The sequence below is a fragment of the Chelon labrosus genome (assembly GCF_963514085.1).
Source record: "Chelon labrosus genome assembly, chromosome: 10".
NCBI lineage: Eukaryota > Metazoa > Chordata > Actinopteri > Mugiliformes > Mugilidae > Chelon > Chelon labrosus.
Window position 1 is genome coordinate 19,768,794 of NC_140360.1, and position 21,360 is coordinate 19,790,153.

Consider the following 21,360-nt stretch of genomic DNA (forward strand, 5'->3'; position numbering starts at 1 on the left):
AAGATATATATTCATATATATATATATATATATATATATATATATATATATATATATATATATATATATATATAATTTATTTTATTCATTGTTGCTTGATTTAATTTCTGATGATATGGAAAAAAAATACTGACCACAGACTGACTGGCCAGATGAACAAACTGTCAAATTTGTTCAGAAGAAGAATTCCTTGCATTTAAAACACACACAAAAAATAAGTGAAGGGAGAGAACAAGTTAAGGAACACCAAAACAAATGAAGTGAAGACTCACAGTAACAGAAGTCATGGTATATCCAAAAGACAAAGTCACATGTCTTGTCAAGCTTTCTTGAAGATGTTTCACCACACATCCAAGTAGTTTCTTCACTGGTGTAGACTTCAGGTTTGTATTAGGAACATCTGTGGGTGGTGTCCTCCTAAAACTCACATGGCCAGGACTAATGCATTAACTATCAACCGTCACTTACAGTCTTAACACCTGTCCCCAAAAAACTGCCACCCCCATCCATACTTTGAGTCTCTGGCCTGTTATAATACCTCCAATCGTGGACGACCAGGTTAATCTGAATATCCTCCGATTGCAGATGAGCGTCTGGTCATTAACGGACCCTGGTCACGTGTGTGATTCAGGTGGGCATGCTTCGCACCAGTCATGTAGAACTTCACATGGATGAGTGGTGGAAATCAGCTTCGTGTTTTGGATATACCAAATAGAATAAAATTCACTCATAGATTTTCCATTTGCAGTTTCAACTAAATTTGAATGAGTTCACTGGTGGATACTCCTTTCCTTCCTTTTTATTAGCTCCTCTTTTTATCAGCAGCTGTTGCCTGTATTGTCTGCCACGTTCATATTACCACCCCATATTTCAGTAGTTCTCCTTTCCACATTTACCATATAAGCAACTAATAACCATCTCAAGAACACTAACCATAAAACATGCTCAAATTTAATTACCCTTGTTCAACCAAGCAATGTCTTATGAAGCAATATTTAAAAGTACCAAAAGGTTTAAACAACTTGAGAGAGACAGATTTTAATAATATGGCAATCAAACAGAGGTGCATTCATGTCTTGGGACACATAGGCACTGCAGTTTTTGTACAATACAGTACATAGAACTCTGTCATAACTTACAAGCCATACCGAAAAATAAATGGATACCGCGGAGGCTCAAAACCCTGTGAATAAAGACGGTAGCCATTTCTTTTTGGGGTCACAATACAATTTTAAGCAGGCTACAACCCCGCCCGTGGATACTGGTTTCGATCAATCCAGTCCGTGATGCTTTAACTCCACTCTGCATATTTAAATGAATATAAAGACGAAAAGATAAATGCATGTTTTCTGAGTAACAAGGGCTTCAATCCATTTCATATCTAAAACGGAGGCTTCTCCATCTCCTGTGAAACAGTCAAGAGATGAGTCTTTTTGGTCAGCAGAGGAGCTCCTATGTGTCCGCGTCAATTCTGTGAGCTGTGACAAAGAGACGAGAGTAAAGAGGTCAGAACGGACACGTACAGGAGGCAGGTAATCTGGCTTAGCGTATTTTAGATGGCATTCCCAAAGTGAACGGCATGTAAGGGCCATTGGTGGTTAAAAGAAATGTATGGCAGATGCGCGTTAATAATTCGGGGAAAAAATCTTCTGAGATTGAAGTAATACATTTAAGATAGAAAAACAGAAAAATGTACAAGAAAAAAAAAACCTGCAAGATGGAATAAACTTTTAGCTGGTAAACAGAGAATGCCCCATACACACTGTTGTACCACAAATTTTATGTAACTAGCAATAACAGTTGATTGCATTATACTTCCTGATGCACAAAAACACACCCTCATCCAAATCACTATGTTTTCTTCTGAATACACCCAATTCACAACAACCTCTCCAAAGTCAGGATGCCTACTATAATATGGTGATTCTGGGCTGAAATCACAAGTATTTCCTTGTCGCTAAATGCAATTGTTAAGTGTAGTTTGATTAGGTCCTCCAGTGCTGGAAAATGCCCAGTAAGCGGCGCCTGGGCTGTGATGAGGCCGACGCAGCCTTGCAAAGTTATGCAATGTGGATCCTAGACGAAAAACAATTTATATCTCGTAAATATGTGACTCTAATCTCCGAGTTTTGACTTTGTAATCCGAAGGGGCGTATACACGGGAAGCGACTAGAAGCGATGTGGTGACAAGAGACCAAGTTTTTATGAAATTCAGAGTTGTTGTGATGATTGGCAATGCAGCGTGGGCCGGTACCATTGTCTCACCTCAAAGTTGAACTCATTTCAAAGAGACTCGTTCAACCTTGAGGTGAGACAGTGGAACAAAGGACCAATGAGAGCGGTTATGGCACAAATAAAGTTCACCACAAGGAAGTACTCAAATCTCAAAAATGAATTATTTTCTCTTTCCTTTTTTCTTTTACCTACAATAACCCTAATCCATGATACTGAACACATTTCATTTACAAAGGCTCAGAGTTAAGTAAATGCCCTCCGCTCTTATAAACCTCTTAAACAGGGGCAGATTAAACAGTTCAAGAAAGAACACAATCTACAAATGGGAAACTTGCAGAAATTGGCATAACACAGTGACTCCCATTTGCTACTGTGCTGTTTAGGGGACTCACATTGCTTTGGTATCCTGAGTGGTTCGGTGTCTCCTGACAGGACTTGATGCATGACTCCACGGAACTGATACAGCACCTTCAGGCTCTTCTCCTCCCCCACACAGGGGTCGTAGAATCCAGGGAGTCCTGACTGGAAAGACAACATGCAGTAAAGTCAGGTGCCAGAAAGAGGATGTCAATTTGTGACAGTAGAATTTAGTTTTGGAGAGTATCAGTGGATACAACAGGGTAAATAAAGTATCTATCTATCTATCTATCTATCTATCTATCTATCTGTCTATCTATCGCTACAAATTCACATTGACAGTATAGATCTGAAGGTCCCTGCACTGGATTTATGTCCTTACCTTTGAGGTCTCAGTAAGGATGAGTTTTGAGTCTTTCACCAGACACTGCAGCGGCACTGTCACATCAATGACCTTTGCCCTCTCGTGTTTTCTGCTGTTGTCTGTCACGAACTTGCCGTACCAGGCGTTGAGGATGATGAGACCTGATTGAAGAAGCGGCATTAAAAACGTTACTATAATGCCTACTGTAATGGAAAATAACGTGCACAATTTGATTTAAGAACAGAGTTTGGATATCCAAGGGTGGCAGATAATTTAGATGCAAACGTTTGGACTTGTTTACAAAAGTCATTTGCAAGTGAGCAACCAAAAGGCAACATTTTTCATTTTAATTGCATAAACAACACTGCAGCCATTTCACGAAGCCCAGTCTAATAAATAGAGAAAAGCAGACCACACACACACACACACACACACACACACACACACACACACACACACACACACACACACACACACACACACACACACACACACACACACACACACACACACACACAGTTATTAACTGACTTTAGAAATGTAAAGTCTAGGTGATACTAAAAATCAAAGCAGCCTCTACTGTGACAGGTGTCACATTATCACATGTCAAACTCCCTCAGGTAAAAAGGACACTCTCTGCTGAGGGCTCTTTGTTACTCTGCTTATCAAAGGCAAACTAAAAAGGCCCAATTATCACAGGTTTAAACAAGATGGGAGGGTTGTTAAAAATCCACTGAGCTATATATATATATATATATATCTCTATTAACTAATCGCTACCAGTTTCTCAACCATATCAGTACAGATAAAGTAAGTCTCCAGATACTATAGAGGAAATACGTATACACTAGTCCCACCTTTAATTTGTGTGCGATCCCCTTAAACTTCATCAAACTCCTCTAAAAGATCTCTATGATCTTTTAGAGGAGTTGTCTGATACGTGAGCTGGGGATTGTACTGAATTTGTTTTTGCTAAAAGATGACTGAATATGATTTATGCAGCAAAACCGGGCAACGTATATGAGAGGCTTCAATTTGAAGCGAGCAACATTCAAGCAGACGTCAATGGATCTCACCCAAAATGTATGAAAAACTGCTTCGACTCTTAGAGGACCAAATACCATAGTTTTACAACCTACTTAAAAAACATTATTCCCGGGATAAGCTCGTCCCTTGAATATTACTGATCTTACCCATTCTAGACTCCTCGGCTTCAATAATCCTTCGCACAGACTCCTGCATGAGCAAAACCTTCAGAGATGAAAAAGGAACGCAGAGGAAGAGACTGATGAGATTTCACATCATGTGGATTATACTAATGAATTTCATTTATACTTTGAATTTTATCTAATCCAATCTCCGGCCTTCACGTAACTGTCGGTGGGACTAATATTTCTTGACAGTCAAGACAAAACACCTGCTTTTTTCTTATCCAACGCTGAACCCCAGCGTGGGCTTGGCACATAACGGGTGCAGCACATGTACGCCTGTAAAATACTCACAGCAGCCTCTGCCTCCTGTTTCTTCCTGGCTATATTAGAGGCTGAGCTCTCCCTCTGCTTCTCCAAGTCTCTGTTGATAAATGGAGAAATAAAATGAGCTCGTAAAATCTGGGCCATAATAATACATGCAGTGCTCCCTCCAATAACAAGGCTTGCATGAAGAAACTAACTTAAAGCGAGGGTTTCTTACTGTTCCTTCTGGGCCCGCATGTAGGGCCGAATGATAAGTTGCTGGATGGCGAGGTAGAAAACCAGTGGTCCGACTGTGGCGTAAAATACAGCACTGGGCAGGAGTTGGTCAGTCAGGTGAATGGGGAAGAAATACGTCTGGCTGGCTCTGTTGAGTCTGTGGACGGAGAGCTGGTTTTATTATTTCTATCTATAGCTATCAGGCTAATGTTTAAAACACAGCAAGGTGAAAACATGCACCATTCCTTTGGTCGGACAGGTCAGTGGGTTGTCTGCGCTTTTAAAATCATATCCCAGGACCACTTAACATCTCAGTAAGCACCTACTGAGATGTTAAGTGGTCCTGGGATATGATTTTAAAAACACTGAAGGAACTTTTTTCTAGTTTCTATAAGTGGTGAAGGAGGCATCTACTTTTTAGGGGTTAGGGTAAGCATGGTGATGTAAGTGCACACCATAAAAACATATTTAACATTGGTAAAAATGTTATTCTGCATAAAAGAAACATCTCTTAATGTTTTTTTAAAAATGGAACAAAATAGAGAGAAACGGAAAAATGCCGTGGGCCAAGGTGCTGTATGTTGTGCAATACTCAGTGACGTAGCTACACCAACTGCTGTCTGGAAATTATGTCACCTCGGCATATGCAAACAGATAAAAACCTCCTGAAGGCATGTAGTTCTCAAGGGAGCTCCTCAGTGGGTAGTTACCCTTAGGGAGTCCTCATAATTGCTGGTCCAAAAGTGCTTAATGAGTCTAATCTTGTGTCTGTATGCTCAAAGACACGCCTTCCATTGCAGATGCAATTTAATCTGACTGTCATGATGTAATGTCTTATTCCCTATGGGCGCCATGGCAACATCACTGAGAGGAAATCCCTTGAAAATGACGCCAAACTGGAAAACTGGAGCGAGGAGTTGCACTCACTTGATCTTGAGCGAGACACCTTGAGGCACTCCCACGCTGACGGTAGCCCCCAGGACGCTGTGTCGACTGATCTTCCTCTCAGCACCGTACTCTACTACAGTCCCAAAGAAACCTGATCTGTAATATAAAGACAAAGTCACTGCCTTGTACCTCTGTACCTGTAGTTCACTTTAACTTGAGCTGTTGGTTCATGCAAAAATGCATCACTTTCACTCCCAACATATGCCATTATGACCTACAGCAGCAGCCCTAATGTGAATTTATGATTACATTCTCCAAGTAACACATATTGCACTTTGACAACATACTTTACTGAGCCCTTAATCTTCGTCTGGTCTTCATCCTGGAACTTGTACTGGTAGCTCATCATCATAAAAGTGTGAGGAATGCCAAGCTGCAGAAACAAAAAGCAAATGATCCTTTTGGCACAAGCAGCCGTTGATTTAATGGCATGTTGGCAAAGAGATTAAAAGTTAAATATAACTGCTGGCTGCTTACCTGCATTGCAAAGGTGAAGTGGCTGCTCTTAGTGTCCCTCACTATGCTGGTGTTCATAGAAGACTGGATGCCCCAACGCCACTGCAGATAGCCCATAGTGTTCTTGTCTAGGTGACGGGCCAGTACTGTGGTAAAGCCAGGGCGCACGCCTCGGGATGAAAACTGGAGCCCACACTGAGCGGTCACAAAGCTGAGGTGAAAAAAAAATATGTATGAGGAAGTGAATTGATACTAGAAAGTATCAATTTATTTATTGATTTATTTTCTCTTGGATTTCTACACATACAAACGAGGCGTCAAGTTGCGGAATATCTTCATTCCCAAGAGAGGTCCATGAGTGTCTCCGCCTCCTAACTCTACCTGTGTAAACGACAACAAATCTGGTTTCGCGTCTGAAAATGTAAGCGGATGCTGTAAAACAGCCAGGCTGCCATTCTATGACAAACAGATGCAGTAGAAAGTGCGCCATTTATAGTATCTCTACAAATAAAGTGTGTGTGCAGTGGTTCCCAGTAAGAACGAAGCATACCTCTCCCCACCCCTTAGCTGAGGTGACTCTTCTCAAGGCCAAGTTAATGGTGCCACCTCCATTTCCATTGTGGGTTGACAGCGAGCCAGACAAAATGGCTGTGTCTTTTGTAGTAAGAGGAGCCTGCAGTAGAAAATATGAGATAGAAACAACATCAAAGATCTTTCCGACCAGATACCACAGCTTTGTCATCTTTCTATTCAAATATTACTCAAAGACTAACATCTGGAGCAACCGTGTACCTCTATTGATTGTGATATGTGCATTTTGTTGATTTCCACATGTGGGACTCCGCCTCCAACCACATCCTCATAGTCCTCCTCATACCGGTCAAAGAGGTCCGTGGCATCGACACCCACACTAATCGTTCCCTGCGAAATGATTATTCCAAAACTTTAGGATAGGCAAAAGACTCCTACATTGCATTCAGCTCAATGTGAAGCCTGTTATCTTTCCCTAAACAAACCTTTGGGTTGGTCCTTTGCTGAAGCCTTCTCTCCTCTCGCTCTCTCTGAAGACGTTCATACTCTTCTCGAATCTCTGCAGGGGTCCTTCTCCTCTCCACCACCTGGAAGAAGAAGATATGATTTGAATGCAAAGCACACAGCGGATTGACTGCTTCACAGGCTGCAGATGAAAGATTTCTTCCTGCGTACATATTTATAAGCGCTATATTTTGTACTTTCAAGCATCAGTGTTTTTAGTAAACACAGATGAAGCAAAACAAGAATAATTTCATGCAGATTAAAGGAGGCAATGTCATACAGGACAGGAAAGTCTTAGTCTGACATCGCAAGCTTTATGATATTAGACTGTAATGCCAAAATATTATGCGTGTCATTATGGACAAAACTTTTAGATTAACTGTGTATGCATGGGTAAATTATTCTCAAGCGAAGAATAATTAATTCTAAGAGAAAATGTTAAGCCTAAATAAATAAATTCACATCTCTCGATGTTACGATTGGCCAGCAACAGATGTTCAGGTGTCAAATCTTCAGCTCAGTGGAATTCTAAATTGTCCAACACATCACAAACATGACGTCATGATCCATTTATGAAAAGATAAAACCCTGACCAATGTGATGAAAGTAAATTACCTGAGATCATTTGGTGAGGTTAATAAAATATATATAATTGGAGAGTCGATGTTTTAATTTTGATAGGCTTGGATATTGTTGTGTGTATTATCTAAGTTACAACGTTGTTACATGACATTTGGCCAGCATTACAGTCGGTGTAACAACAAGCAGCCCGACTATTTCTAAATGTATTTGTTGGCCTGTTTGGGAATTACTGACCACTTTAGTCACTGACACGCTTACCTCCCATCCCTCGACATCGAGTCCTCGCTTGCCATAGACATCGTAGATAGCTCGTGCCTGCGGGTCGCTAAGCACTAGAAAGAGAGGATTAACCGTCATTAACAGCATACCTCCTTATGTCTCCAAATGCCTTAAAGTAGATCACGACATCTCCAAGTCAACATGAGTTCATTGTGCAGCTGAAGACTGAACTGAGTCATGACGTGACTGAAGCTTTTCTTACCTTCATAGGCTTCGTGTACGAGGTTGAAAAGCTGTTCCGCCTGCCGCTTTAATTCAGGATCCCGGTGTTTGTCTGGGTGATACAGCATGCATAATCGCCTGTATGCCGCCTTCAGCTCATCCTGTGTAGCCTGGCGCATACCAGTGAAATAAAGAAAATATTAAACCTTTTTGGTAAAAACTTTATCAACAACAGTTACAGTGTAACTGACTAGCTACTACTGCTGCTATTGTTTAAATTCAGTTATAGTTAGACAGGTGGCAGAGTTAAGAGTACATGTTCACATTAATCAAGTCTATATTTAACATTTAGTCTTTTTTTTCAGTTCACGTTTTACACTATAATACATAATAGGGCAGATCACACATTTTGTAATCCATTCTTGAATGAACAGTTTCCATGTATCTGTCTATATGCTTGAGAATAAGCAAATTATGTTAACAATTCCATTGCAGTATATTTAGTTATTAGCCTGTAGCACATTAAATTCGCATGTCACAAATGATTTTGTTTTATAAACTGTAATTTGCTGATCCACATGTTTACTGCACCTACAGATTAAATAAAATAACTAACAGTGTCCAATCCCCACAGTTTTAGCACAGATTTGTAGTATAATGGACTACACTGAAGTTTGTCACAGTTGTAGCATTAGCTAGTTAGCACTGTCCACAGTCAATGAGATCATTCTAAAACTGAGAATATCTATCGGTTTGTTAACATCAGGTCCTGGATTACAAGAGCAACACGCGTTTGTCTATTTCACTTCCTCAGTTGACAACACGTGCTGTCAAACCTGTAACCCCGCAACATGCTGTGTATCTTGCAAAGTGTCCAGCCGTGGAGTCACTGCACAATAATCAATGTCGAGGGTCACAGGCTAGCAACCTAGCTAACATTTTATGGGATTATACAAGAAACAATTAAATAGCAACCAAAGAAAACCGATAGAATGACTGACACATACAGCCGCACAGACATTTATTCGGATAACAAGCGCATATTGTACCTCTCTTCTGACATTGAGCAGAGAATAATAATCATCACTGCCGATCTCATCGTCGTCCAAGGCAGACGCCATGTTTACACCCGGTCATCTCTTCTTCGTGTCATTTACGTTGGCTCAAAGGCGCCAGTGCGCACGCTGCCGCCCCCTCGTGTTGGGGATGAGCGACGAAATCCGAAACCCTTTCACACACAGTCGCACGTCTCCCGTCTTACACTACATTTCTAAATTCAAGTTATTCAAGTTATTAGTTGTTATTGGCGACGAGGTTATAAGAAAAAGTGCAGTCGTACCTTAAAATGATGAAATATGATTCTAAAACTAAAAAAGTGCAGTGACATTTTCACGCTGCAACAAAGAATGCTTTTATTTGACCTCAAAATGATTATTATCTTTTATTGCAAATTATATTATATCGAAGCTATATATGTCTCATAGGGTAAAACATAATAAACAAATATTTGAATATAGTTTTTTAGACGCAAGAAAGGAAATATTGCAAATATTAATGAGGCACAGTTTGGCTTAATTCTAAAGGGGATATTGTTTGTATATATTATATACCGCTAGAAGCAATTAAGGCAAGAGCTGAGACTACCACTTCAATACATTAGGTCTTTCATTAGTTTATTATTACTGTCTTCGCAATAACAATGAGCACTGTATAGGGCGCATGGGCAGTAGGTAGCAGGGGAGCTGTTCTTTCAGCACCACCAGCTCAAACTATACACCAAAGTCCTTATAATGTCTCTGCGATGCACTGCATTGTACTGACGGTCAGCAGTCAGTCAAATGCTGACCGCGGTGATCGCTATTAAGCACAGTGATGTCTAATTACACTGCCTGTAGCCCTTTAACTATTGTGAAGCCTATGTGATTGCTTCATAATTACGCAATAAAGAACCTCGATAGCATTGTGGAGAAAATAACTGCGTTGACCAAACAAAACTGTTTACATGGACTCCACCGCCACCCCCAAAGCTGGCACAAGAGGTGGCATCCAGCTCTTCCGGCTATCCCTGTAGGGCCCAATCTGAAAACAGCGAGACGGATCCACCAGGGGAAAACAGATAATCTACAGGCTCTTGAATGTAATGTGACATCTAGACACTTGATTGACAGACTTTACTAGTGATTACTGATGTCTGTCACATGTTTTATTATTTGTTTTAAATAGTGCGTGTGTATAGCATCCAGTGCATTAAACACAATAAGAATGAACCCCAAAATTAAAACAGAATCCACAAATTGGTGATCAAGTAAAATTACACTTTTCTGCAGATGGGTCTCAGTCTTCAGCTGTTATATGGAACAGATCACATCTTCTCTATCAGTTTAAGTTAAAAGGTTTATTCTTGATAATAAGCCCATTAAACAGTTAATTTTTTATACTATTTGTTGTTTTGTCACTAGGGAATCACGACGTCTAACAACTTTTCTGAGACAGCTCAAAGAGAGACGTGTATTCACAGCCCAGTTGTTTGTAATTACATATAAAATATGCACAAGTTTTTAATTTTTAATATTAATTGGCTTTAAGAAGGTGTTTTTGAATAAAAGTGCCATGGGTGGCTTGCCACGATACCGAGCTGTTTGAAATTCACTGTTCAAAAAAAACAAAAAAAACAAAAACAAAAACCAAATCACTGCTGGTGGTGCCAAGGTGAGGGGAGATGTGGTGTTCTTCATCCCGGAGCCGCTCTGTCAGTCACCGCCTCACAGCCAATGGTAAGTTCGCCTCGGTCGGACCGACTCGCCGCTTGCTCCTCCGGTCCCTCCTCGTGCTGTCCTCGCCGTGCACGCGCGTGGTACCCACGGTCGTGAGGAGGAGGAGGATGTTGCGCGTGAAGGGGAAATGGCTGCCGAAAACAAGCCGGAAGGTAAGAGAAATATAATGGGATTAATTTACTAGTATGACCGCGGTGTGATTTTAGAACAGTTGCAACTCTGCGCGGAGACGACACACGCGTGAGGACAAGTGGAGAAATGTTCGGCGGAAAAACGGCTCCGCTATTTTTCCTCCGAAGAGGCAGCTAAAACGTGGAGACATCACCTAGCCAGCTAATATTAGCTTGCATTCTAGCCAGCTACTATTCCCATCGTAGCCCACATTTAAAGCACGCCACGGGGACAGACAGTCAGCGTGGTAAAAGTACCGCGTTCACCGTTTATTGTGCTCGTTGTCAAATGACGACCAATTCAAGTTGTTCACAACAAGGCTAAGTTAATGACAACATGTCATTGGCATCGACTAACTTCTTCCCTTATTACCCAGCTTTAAAAGCGGCTTGGTTGTGTTAGTTTATCTGTCAGCACGTCTCTCTCGTGCAGCCGCGCGTTTCGGCTTGTTTTGACGACATTGCAATAATTATGAAGTCGTTTCTGTTTTAAAATGTAGAAGTCTAGTTTTTTTTATTTTTTTTTTCGTCTTGGGGGGAGAGAGAGAGAGAGAGAGAGAGGGTCGTTCAGTTCCCCCTCGAAGCGCGAGAATTTGCTCCTCCGCCGTTCAGCGAACAGTGTTTACGAGCCAGAAGTGATGTATTTTTTAAAACGAGCCGATATAATGTGATAATTAATAGCCCACTACTTGGCCTATATTTGGTTTGAGACACGGACATCAAAACGCTGTAGTGTCTGCTCCGCTCGCGATGCCCTATCGCACTTGAAATGCCATCACATCAGAGGAAACAGGGAGGATGGAGAGTAGCTAGGATTTCCAGCAGCCTGCCCATTACACTACTTTACACATAGGACAAAATGATGACTTCCCCCTCTCAGCTGATTTCATGCGGCTCGCTAACTTAAGATGCTCCAGACTTAATTATTTCCTTTTTTTTTTTTTTTTTTTTAAAGTGGAATATTTTATTGCATGAGAGATCTGTTCTGATTCAGACAGGCCCATGGAATTGCTGGGTGAGTAATTAAACAACGCCTGCATGAAAATAGAGGTAACATAAAATATAACATGCATCATATGTTTAGTTTTCCTGGCACCTTTCTGCTGTTAGAAGCAGACTAGATTGAGACACCTATTTACAGTCTCACTTTCACTTTTGACAAAGATGAAATTGCATATGCTAAAAATAGAGTTTTATGAAATACCCTGGAAAACAGTTGTCTGCATGTTAAATTGCATTTTATTGTAACACAGACCCCTTTGCTGTGCTCAATTTTGTCATCTTTAACTTTTCAAATGAGCAGAATAAGATAACAATAGAACATTCATACAGTATGTTCTTGCTTATTCTATACTTATGGTATTTGTTTGGATATACTGAATTGCATTGAGGCTTATGGTGCGACAAAAGAATCATCTTAGGCTTTAAATGTGGTTGCATAAACACAGAAAAGCAAATAATAAATCGTCAGGTCCAGCTGTTTCTGAGCCGTTCTCAATGTTTTGATGCAGGCTTCAGAATTAAACAGTCCTCGCTCAGACTTTGGTGTCAGTAACCACAGATGCATTTTTTTATGTAGAATTACGGTCATGTTACCAATTGTCTCTGTCCTTATGAGGGGGAAATGTAAAACCCTGGGATTTTAGTTGTTTGGATGTCAGTATGCCAACCACTAAACCTAGTCCCACCAGGGGGTGCTATTGAGCTACAGAAGCGCACATATATGAGGGATCTGTCTGTGGCGATGACAAAAAATGAAGACATCTGGTTTTGTGATAGTAATGACTTCACTGTGGTGTTAGTCCTAATGTATTCATCTACATAGCTGAACTTAACAAATAGGCTGTGGTTGATAATGCCTCTCCAACACAGGGAGCTCTCACTGAAAACCCTGACTTGAACGTCCCATCGCTGAGCCGGTCAAGTTATTTTCAGTGTTCCTGTGAGGCCGGTCAGTGGAAAAAGGAGGAGGAGGAAGGGGAGTGTAGAAAGAGAGAGTGCTTCATACCTTTATGTAAATGCATTGTCGTCTCATGCAAACCGGGCCCTTAAAGCTTTCACAAAGACCTCTCATGAATCTTTGCTCATGCACGCAGTTTTTCTTAGTTTTAACTGTTCGTTAATGTAGAGGCCGGTTTTGCATTGAACATGACAGTTTTTACATGTTCCGCGATGTTTGGTAGCCACTTAGAGAGCCCAACAGTGCTTCTTAACCTTTCGTCCTTGTGGACAGTGCTGATTGCTCTTAGTTGTTTGGCAGGTCTTATGATCGCCCATAACAACTGAGGGTTGCATCTTGTGTTAAACCCAAGGGCCGTGACCCATTCGCACTCTGTGGTGTAGTGTTTACATCCTGGGGTATTTCTCTCCGGCCTAACTGATTGTTTGGACTCTTGGGGGTATTTTTTCCTTCACACTCATAAAAAGCTCTGTGTGTCCGTTACTTTAAGTACAAGGCCTGCAGGGCACTGAAAGGACAGGACTGATGTGTCGTACACTGACATTGCTCCGGATAAAACTACATCCAGCGGGCTAAAGAATCTACAAGAGCAGAGTCTCAAATATTTCTATACAAGGTCCAAATGTAAGAAATGAAACACAAAGATTTGTAAAGAAAATTTTGTGTTTTAGTTACATTTTTATGACAGTTGATACTGTCAGCTTGTTTTCGCAGACCTAGCACAGCTGTTTAATATATTTACATCAATTTAAAATCAAATAAATGCAAATATGACGATGATGGGACATTTTAAAGCTCATGCAGGTGTGTTTATCTGCATAAATCTAAGTATAATGCAGATGTAACTTTGGTGAGAACAGAAATAATCAGCAAAGGTTTGCTGATGAATATGTATTGAAAGAGGCCAACAGTCTCCGCCATGCAGGAAGTCATGTTTTCTCTTTTATTTTCAAGCAAGTGCATATAAAAAATAAAAAAGAAAAAGTTTCATGATGTTATCATTTCACTCAAAGTTCAGGGTGAAGCAGCAGCAAAAGATCAAGTAAGCACGCAGTCAGCCATTAACTTACAGAAGTGCTTGTGCAGCAGTGGTATAAATATTTCTCTGCTGTTTTGTACAGAAGGATGAATTTAACCTCCCCATGATGTCAGACCCCTTGCTCTCTCAGTTTTGTGTTGAATCCGGCGCTACGTTTCTTTTTTTTTTTTATCCTCTTAATTGAATCAGTGAGGTATGGATGGACGGGACCCGGGACGGGAGTCTGTGGTTGCTGAGACGTATCCCACCTAATGTCTGCATGTAATAGACCTTTGCTGACTCCTTTGTACGGCCTCCGCTGATTGATTGTATTGATTCATCCAGTTTACCATTGATACAATAAGAAGTGTTACTGACCTGTATCAAACAGGATCAGAGCTTCAGGGACCTTTATTACAGGCGTTTTTTTGCAGGGATAAAAAAAAGTCAGTTTATCAAGAACTTCACTGTTTCAAATAGACAGTAGACACATTCAATGTGATTTATTACCCATATTATTATTGTTATTGTTGTTATTACTCACATTATATTTTGCCCTACAGCTCTTGTGTGTTTTAATGTATTTGAACATACTGTGTAGTTTCTGTTGATATTGCTTGCATGGGGAGTTTTAGTTATCACAGGCTGGGAGATTGCTTCTTTTCCTCGATTTTCTCTACTTTTCTCTTTGCCTCCTGAAGGACTGAAGAAAGTTCGTAATCCGGATCGAATGTACAGATCAGCAGTGTGTTATGCTGGCCATGGTCCACCTAAGAGTATCAGTGATGACACAGAGACGAACAGTAAGAGTCAGTTATTAATACTGCATTGCTGCTCCAAGAGGCCACTAGCTGGCCAATCTATTATTCATTCATCAATTCATTTATTTACTTCCTTGATTTCATCCGTCCCCATGCCCCCCTCCTTCTTTTACTCTCCTCCAACACAACACGTCCCCCGGCTGCTCTGTTGATTGAAGTGTCTGCTTTACGGGATCACGCTGTCAATAGCTGAAGTGTTGTCGTTAACTAAGAGTGATTGTTTCAGGTTGAGGCCAGGGGATCAGGACCTGAGCAGACCCTCAGAGAGAAAGCTTACACTTTGAGCCATCAATTATGGCCCTGTACTTGCCTTTTTTCTGCTCTTCTTAAACCTGTGTTTGAGGGGGGATCAACTCATGTTAGCATCGTGACTTTAAAGTGTTGCAAATTTAATTGTGAAGGACAAAAACTTTATACATTTCAAAACAAATGAAGGTCTTACATTTTTTCCTCCAAATGAATTAATATTTGCGTCTGCCTCCCTCTTCTCGGCGAGAACTGTAGACCGAGGGCAAAGAACAAAGACAACACAACATCACAGCTGAGGGTTTTATGACTTGTAAAAACCAGCTTCTGTGGGAATTGCTTCAGCGCACTTACAAGTCTGCGCACAAGCACTGTTTTCTATCACAACCAAAACAAATCAGTCAGAAATATAGGCCAAAGTCTTGACTTTATATGTGGTGATTTTCCCTTCATTCCTCTTTAGAGTGTGTGCCTGAGTTTTAGCCTTTGTCTTTATCCATTGAAAAAACTGTCCCCTGAAAAGCAGATTGTTTCCCAGCAGAAAGGAACCCCTTCATTGTTAATGAATACACCAGTCTCTTCACTGCTGGAAGACTCTGTTGATCTAGACTAGAGACTGGGTAATTAAGTGTGCTCATGTATTGTCATTTCTAAATAGAGAGTATGAAATCAGCCACAACCCCTTGTAAGACGCTTCACTCGATATCTGTCACTGGAAGAGCTCTGCCGTACCATGTCCTTTTTGGTATTTTTATAACAGAGAATTCTTTTAGAGATTTAATGGCAAGGGAGTGCTTGTGCAGATCTATGAAACAGGGATGCAGACTGTAACAGGGACATTGTTGATAGACTTTAGTGTTACCCCCTCATGTGTGACAGCTGTGACTGACAATACGTTTTGCCAGTCTTGCTATTTCCCCTCATGTTATTGCATGGTATTACAGTATCCTGTACCCATGTCAGACACACTGTTTAATGCGTGCAGCTTGGAGGTTTTTCTGCCTACCAGGACACTTTGTAGCAGAATACAGAGGCTCAAGCAGGCAGGTAAACCATTGATCTGAGTAATCGTCTGAGTAATTGTGGGAGTAGTTATGATACAGAAAGAAGGGCTTTGTTTGTGTGCATGTGTAAGCAAGAGGGAGAAAGTAAAGGAGAACAAGAGCGAGAGAGAGAGAGAGAGAAAGAGAGAGAGACCTCACCTCTGCTCTCCTTGAGATGGGTTTTTTATGGATGGGTGAGCTTGGTGAGGGCCGAGAACACATAAAGAGTCATTTTCAGTTTGTTGCAGGCAGTTAACCGTGTGTGCATGTTTGTTGAACTTCCAGTAATAGGCCTAGCCTTTTTTTTTTTTTTTTAGCTGTTTGACTTTTTGACAGTCTTTCCTTATTATGCTGTATTACACTACACCATTACAACCACACAAAGCCATAGCCTGTCCATGGAGGAATTTAAATAGCGTAATTGTAAACAACGAAAGCTGCCACACTGCATATGTTGCATCCTGTCTAGGTGAAGCACAACTGAAATGGTCTCCAGCGAGATTCAGCATAATTCAGATGTCTCACTGGCATGCAGACTCTTTATTTTTTTTTTCCCAGTGGAAAAAAAAACACCTTTTGCATCTTTTACAACAGCTGTTGTGTGCATTGCAGGTCAAACACTCATCCTAAATGCAATCGCTAGAAGCCATGTAATGTTCTCTTTGTTTTAGTTTTCTCGTAACAAAGCAGCGCCATGAAGAAGTTCACTAGGACCTTTTTCTTTTCCTTGTGGGCGGTTAGTAATTTCACTACATGTAAGAGTGTTATCGAACAGGCTACAGGCCAAATGATAAAGATAATTGGTTTCCCAGTCCTACACTAACACTTGGCTATTTTAAGTCTACATACTCCTCTCTGTGTCCCCATCAAGAGCCATCGGGCTGTAGGGAGACCGGCCCCTGGACGATAGGCATCATTGTCATTACTGCCAGGGAAATTTGAGTCGGTTTAAATTGTCCTGTGTTGTTGTATGGCTCAGCTCTGGATCTCCCACAAGTACTAGACTATAGACTTTGGTCTAATCAAGTCCTCTGTTTGCTAGTGGTCTTTGCTGCATATACTAAAATCAATGATATACTGTTTATTAGATAGTATATAGTGGATTAGATTGTTTTTTGTAATGTTTTGTGTTGTGTTAGTCTCGTCATATAAAAGTGAAACGTGACAAAGGGGATGTTTTTTGTAGTTTTTCACGTGTTTACAATTATATATAGTTAATAATGAACGAGCATTTAAAAAAATCCATCTTTACCTTTCACAGTGTTAAATGAACATGGAAATCGTGACATTTGGCCACAAATAGGTTTGTGACGTTAGCAAGAATTTGGGGGATTAGATGAGTCACAGGAAGCTGTTGTAAATATCCCATTACATGGCCTCCTGCAGGTTAAACCCCTCTTTACCTCTCCTCCTCATTCTTTCACGTCTCACACCCAGATTGATTGCTTTTTCGCTGACAGCATGTCATCAATTGACTACTTCCCTTTGGCTGTCGGAGTTCATCTCTGCTTCACATTTTTTTTTTTGTCAGTTTTTTTTTTTTTCTTCTGCCAACATCTTGTTACTTCTTTGCCCTTGTTTACCCACAGTCTGAGCTTTGGGTCCACTCTGTCATTGAAGTTGTCATGACATCTAGCTTCCTATAGGTCATTATACCTTCTCCATGCCACATCCTACTCACTTATTTCTATCATGCCTGTGCATCTCACAGATTATATATATTTTTTTCATACGTCATTATGCATGCTGTTGAAACTGCATATACGTAGTAATATACTGTATTTCTTTGCATGCTACGCACATAAAGGCATTTATGTGTCATACGTTCTATCTGTCGACTGAAATAGACCTATGCTTTTATATTTTCAGTGTGCATGCATGTGTTTTGTACACACTGAAAGATGGTGTTCTTTTTATATTCCGTTCAAATCCGCCACTATTGATGCAAACACAATGATTCACATAATAAGTGTTTCTGTCCTCCTCACTCTGTCCGCATAAATGATCAGAATATCTTTTGTGTCTTCAAACGCAAGCTGTTGGAACTAACAACTTTGTTAGTTGCAAGGGGTGGAACACATAAGAGCACATTACTTGTTGAATTCTGATTATTTTATCTTTATTTTTTTAAAAGTGTTGGCACATAAACCGAGTTCCCATCTGTTAAATAATAGTCACAATGTTAGAAAATATGCAGTAAAGTTTTTGCAGGATGTTTAAGTGATGAATGTGGGCTCTTTATTAGGGTAGAATATTGCATAAAAGGAAGAGTTTCTTTGCGAAGGCTGAAAGATATTTTTTTTTGGTTTTCTACTGATAACTTGTTGCCGAGATACAGTCTGTTTGTAGTAGATAAAGGAGCACATTTTTGTTGCTGGTAGCTTGACATTGTGTCACCCAAGCTAAAATATGTCTGCGCTAAGCTAATTTGGCCAAGGTTCCAGGCTAATTTTGGATCTAAACTCTTTGGGGCATTTTTGGTCCGGCCTACTGGATGGCTGTCATCCAATGTAATGATAACAGATGTTGCCATGGGCCTAATTCAGTTTCACAGCACTTCTTACTGGACAGAGATGACAGCCAAATGTTTATCTATGGGACTGTTTGTTCTTCTTCCTTCCAAGTGTTTCAGGTATAGCTAGAGAAGAACAGTTACACTGCTCTTCACACCCATAAGCCATGTTAGCCACTGAACTGTGGGAAACGTTTTGCATTCAAACAGTTACTTTGGATATGCACCGCCAGCAGCGATTTGTTGAATGATCTATAGCCAAAACATTAGCTTGCAATTTCTCCACAATGTGGGCACAGATTAAAAAGAAAAACTGTCACTCCCAGAGCGCTCCGAGACAGAGACGGAAGAGAGAGGGTTTTGCGTTCAGGGCTCAGATATTGATTAAAGATTTGTTTTTGTCAGCCTTTCCAGTCTCATGACCCTCGCTCTCATCTCTAGGGTGGGGCTGGAGCAAGCTAGCATGACAGATACCCTTAAATTCGGCCCAAGTGTTTGCTTAGCAGCCAGGATCAGTGATAATCCAAACATCAGCACAGAGAAATATATATCTTTATACCCATTCGGCAGAGGGTGTTGTGAATTATGAAGGAGTGTACACTGTCTGCCTCTGTTCAGCACACACATGGCCTGCGATGGCAACATGAAAGCGGCAGACCTCTAGCCTCGGTACTGAAAAGCATTCCTCTCCCTGTTTAGCTTTTTGTGTGTGAACTGGCTCATCAAGACCTAGAATGTAATTGGCTCCAGTGTGCCAGCTCAGCTCAGCACATCCTCTCATGTAACAAGCTCTGGTATCAGCCTGTCTTGCACTTCAGTGTTTTACAACCAAATAGTAGTTTTCTGTGTATCCCTCTCTTGGCTAATGTACAAACAGTCATTAAGGCTGCAGTTTCGACTTCAAAATAAATATGAAAACTCACAGCGGCGTCTATAGGAAATGCAAAGAAGCAGAGTTCTTCTAACGCTTTGATCTGGTTCTTGTTATATAAAAAAGCCACATTTATATTTTCAAAGCCACATATTTTGTGAGTAATTTGTTGTTTATGCACTGATCAGACAATTTGATTAGGAAGAGCTTGTCTATATTCTGTAAACTTATTCCAAATTTGGAATCCAACCGATTCCCCTTGGAGCTGTTTACAGCCGATGCACAAACCACAGTATACGTGGATTTCTATTCCACAGCAGACAGATCTTTAATTAGTAAGCAATACTTTGTTGGAACGCTCACAGTTCCTCCTTCACATCGGTGGAAATGCCCCGTGGAAGGAACCGAAGACATACCGTAGCTCAGATATTATTAGTACGGATAAATAGCAGCTGAAAGAACAAAACAGTTTAGAGTTATGAGAGTGCAGTGCTGTAGAAAGGAAACCTCCTTGTGTGCTTTGAGATCCCCGTTAGAAACGTTCTCGTGTAAAAACAAGGCCCCTTTCAAGTGAGACAAGGACTCCCAGATTAGAGGAGGCCAGCTCTAAACATCTGAAGAAATGCCACATCTAAAAAACATGGTTTATTTAACAGCAGAAAGCACAGCTCGCAGCTTCAAACATGATGGTAGTTAGCCAGAAATACAGTCATGTCAAATAAATGCAACACAAGTGCTGCGTGCATTACGCTGCCGATGCTGATCAACAAATATCTGGATCAGTTTGAATAATATAAAATGATTGCATAGGTATACTGTAAAATATCTGGTTACAAATCCTTTTTGTCTGACTGTCTGAAATCCGTGCTCCATAGACATCAACAGATACTTGGCATCTTCCCTGTCGACACTGCCAGGCCTGTACTGCAGCCATACTCATTCCTTGCTTGTTTGGGGATTTTTTTTGCCTTCAGTCTGGTCTTCAGCAAGTGAAACACATGCTCAGTTGGACTGAGGTCAGCTGACTGACTTGGCCAGTCAGGAGCTTTGCACAGACTATCAGATACTGAAAGTCAGCACTTTACACACACATTTATTTTTTTTCAGTATCAGATTCTGCGGTCTGGAGAAACAATTCAGACTTCACTGCATGTTTATTACATACGGTGGATTCAACATGAATGAAAACATCTGAGAGATCAAGATTTTTTTTTAAATAAATGCGTCCCCTCTATGTCATGGCGTGCTAGTGTAAAATAGCACTTAGCTCTTATGACACTCTGACGGCACAGCGTGTCTTTTCACGTTTAACCTAATTCAAATCTAATTCCCAGTTTTTAATTTCAGAAACATACATGCAAGGTTAAGAAAACAAGGAAAAACCCAGGTAACACCTTGTTAGTGCTGCAGGATTTACATAGGTTTCTTTGTTGTTTGCGGGGATGTTAGCTGACAAATACAAGACTGGCATTTAAAAATAAAGTGCAGTTGCAGTTGTGTCACCTCTTTTGTGCGCAGCATACTGAACTGAGATGTACTTTGCATAATTCAGGCGTCTGTGGCAGCAGAGCTAAAAGTATTCCCCACAAAAAACATGTTGTGCGATGGCCAGTGTAATTTTAAGGTTATTGAAGGCTTAAAACCAAGTGGGAGATTTTATTCGTCAAGATTTGCTGTTCTCATCCCAAGTATTTCAGCCTGCTGGCAGACCGAGCAGACTGAGCAGACGTATCCTCCTTCAGTGGATTTCTATCTCAACCTTCTTGGTGAGAAAATCCTCAACATACTTGAGACTGGTGTTGACGGTGTCATAGGAGGGTGTGCCAGAGGGTAGCA

The 21,360-nt window shown here is 40.7% G+C and overlaps 2 protein-coding genes across 2 annotated transcripts in view; one reads left to right on the forward strand and one right to left on the reverse strand.

Moving 5' to 3' along the window:
- Positions 1-480: 480 nt before the first annotated feature.
- Positions 481-9,326, reverse strand: dnajc11a (DnaJ (Hsp40) homolog, subfamily C, member 11a). Its single transcript, XM_084552720.1, has 16 exons — positions 9,159-9,326; positions 8,150-8,279; positions 7,927-8,000; positions 7,068-7,169; positions 6,844-6,972; positions 6,602-6,724; positions 6,359-6,432; positions 6,073-6,262; positions 5,883-5,968; positions 5,575-5,691; positions 4,649-4,804; positions 4,459-4,528; positions 4,150-4,207; positions 2,975-3,117; positions 2,628-2,757; positions 481-1,478 (listed from the first exon to the last, which is right to left on the reverse strand). Exons 1-16 carry the CDS (start codon positions 9,228-9,230, stop codon positions 1,453-1,455), a joined length of 1,680 nt encoding a protein of 559 aa, XP_084408846.1. The 5' UTR covers positions 9,231-9,326; the 3' UTR covers positions 481-1,452.
- A 1,554-nt stretch (positions 9,327-10,880) lies between these two features.
- Positions 10,881-21,360, forward strand: part of camta1a (calmodulin binding transcription activator 1a) — a gene marked incomplete at both ends in the record, with an annotated part of 259,735 nt that continues 249,255 nt past the window's right edge. Inside the window, 3 exon segments of the mRNA XM_084552845.1 lie at positions 10,881-10,915; positions 10,917-11,035; positions 14,733-14,834. Coding sequence (XP_084408971.1) covers positions 10,881-10,915; positions 10,917-11,035; positions 14,733-14,834 — 256 coding nt within the window.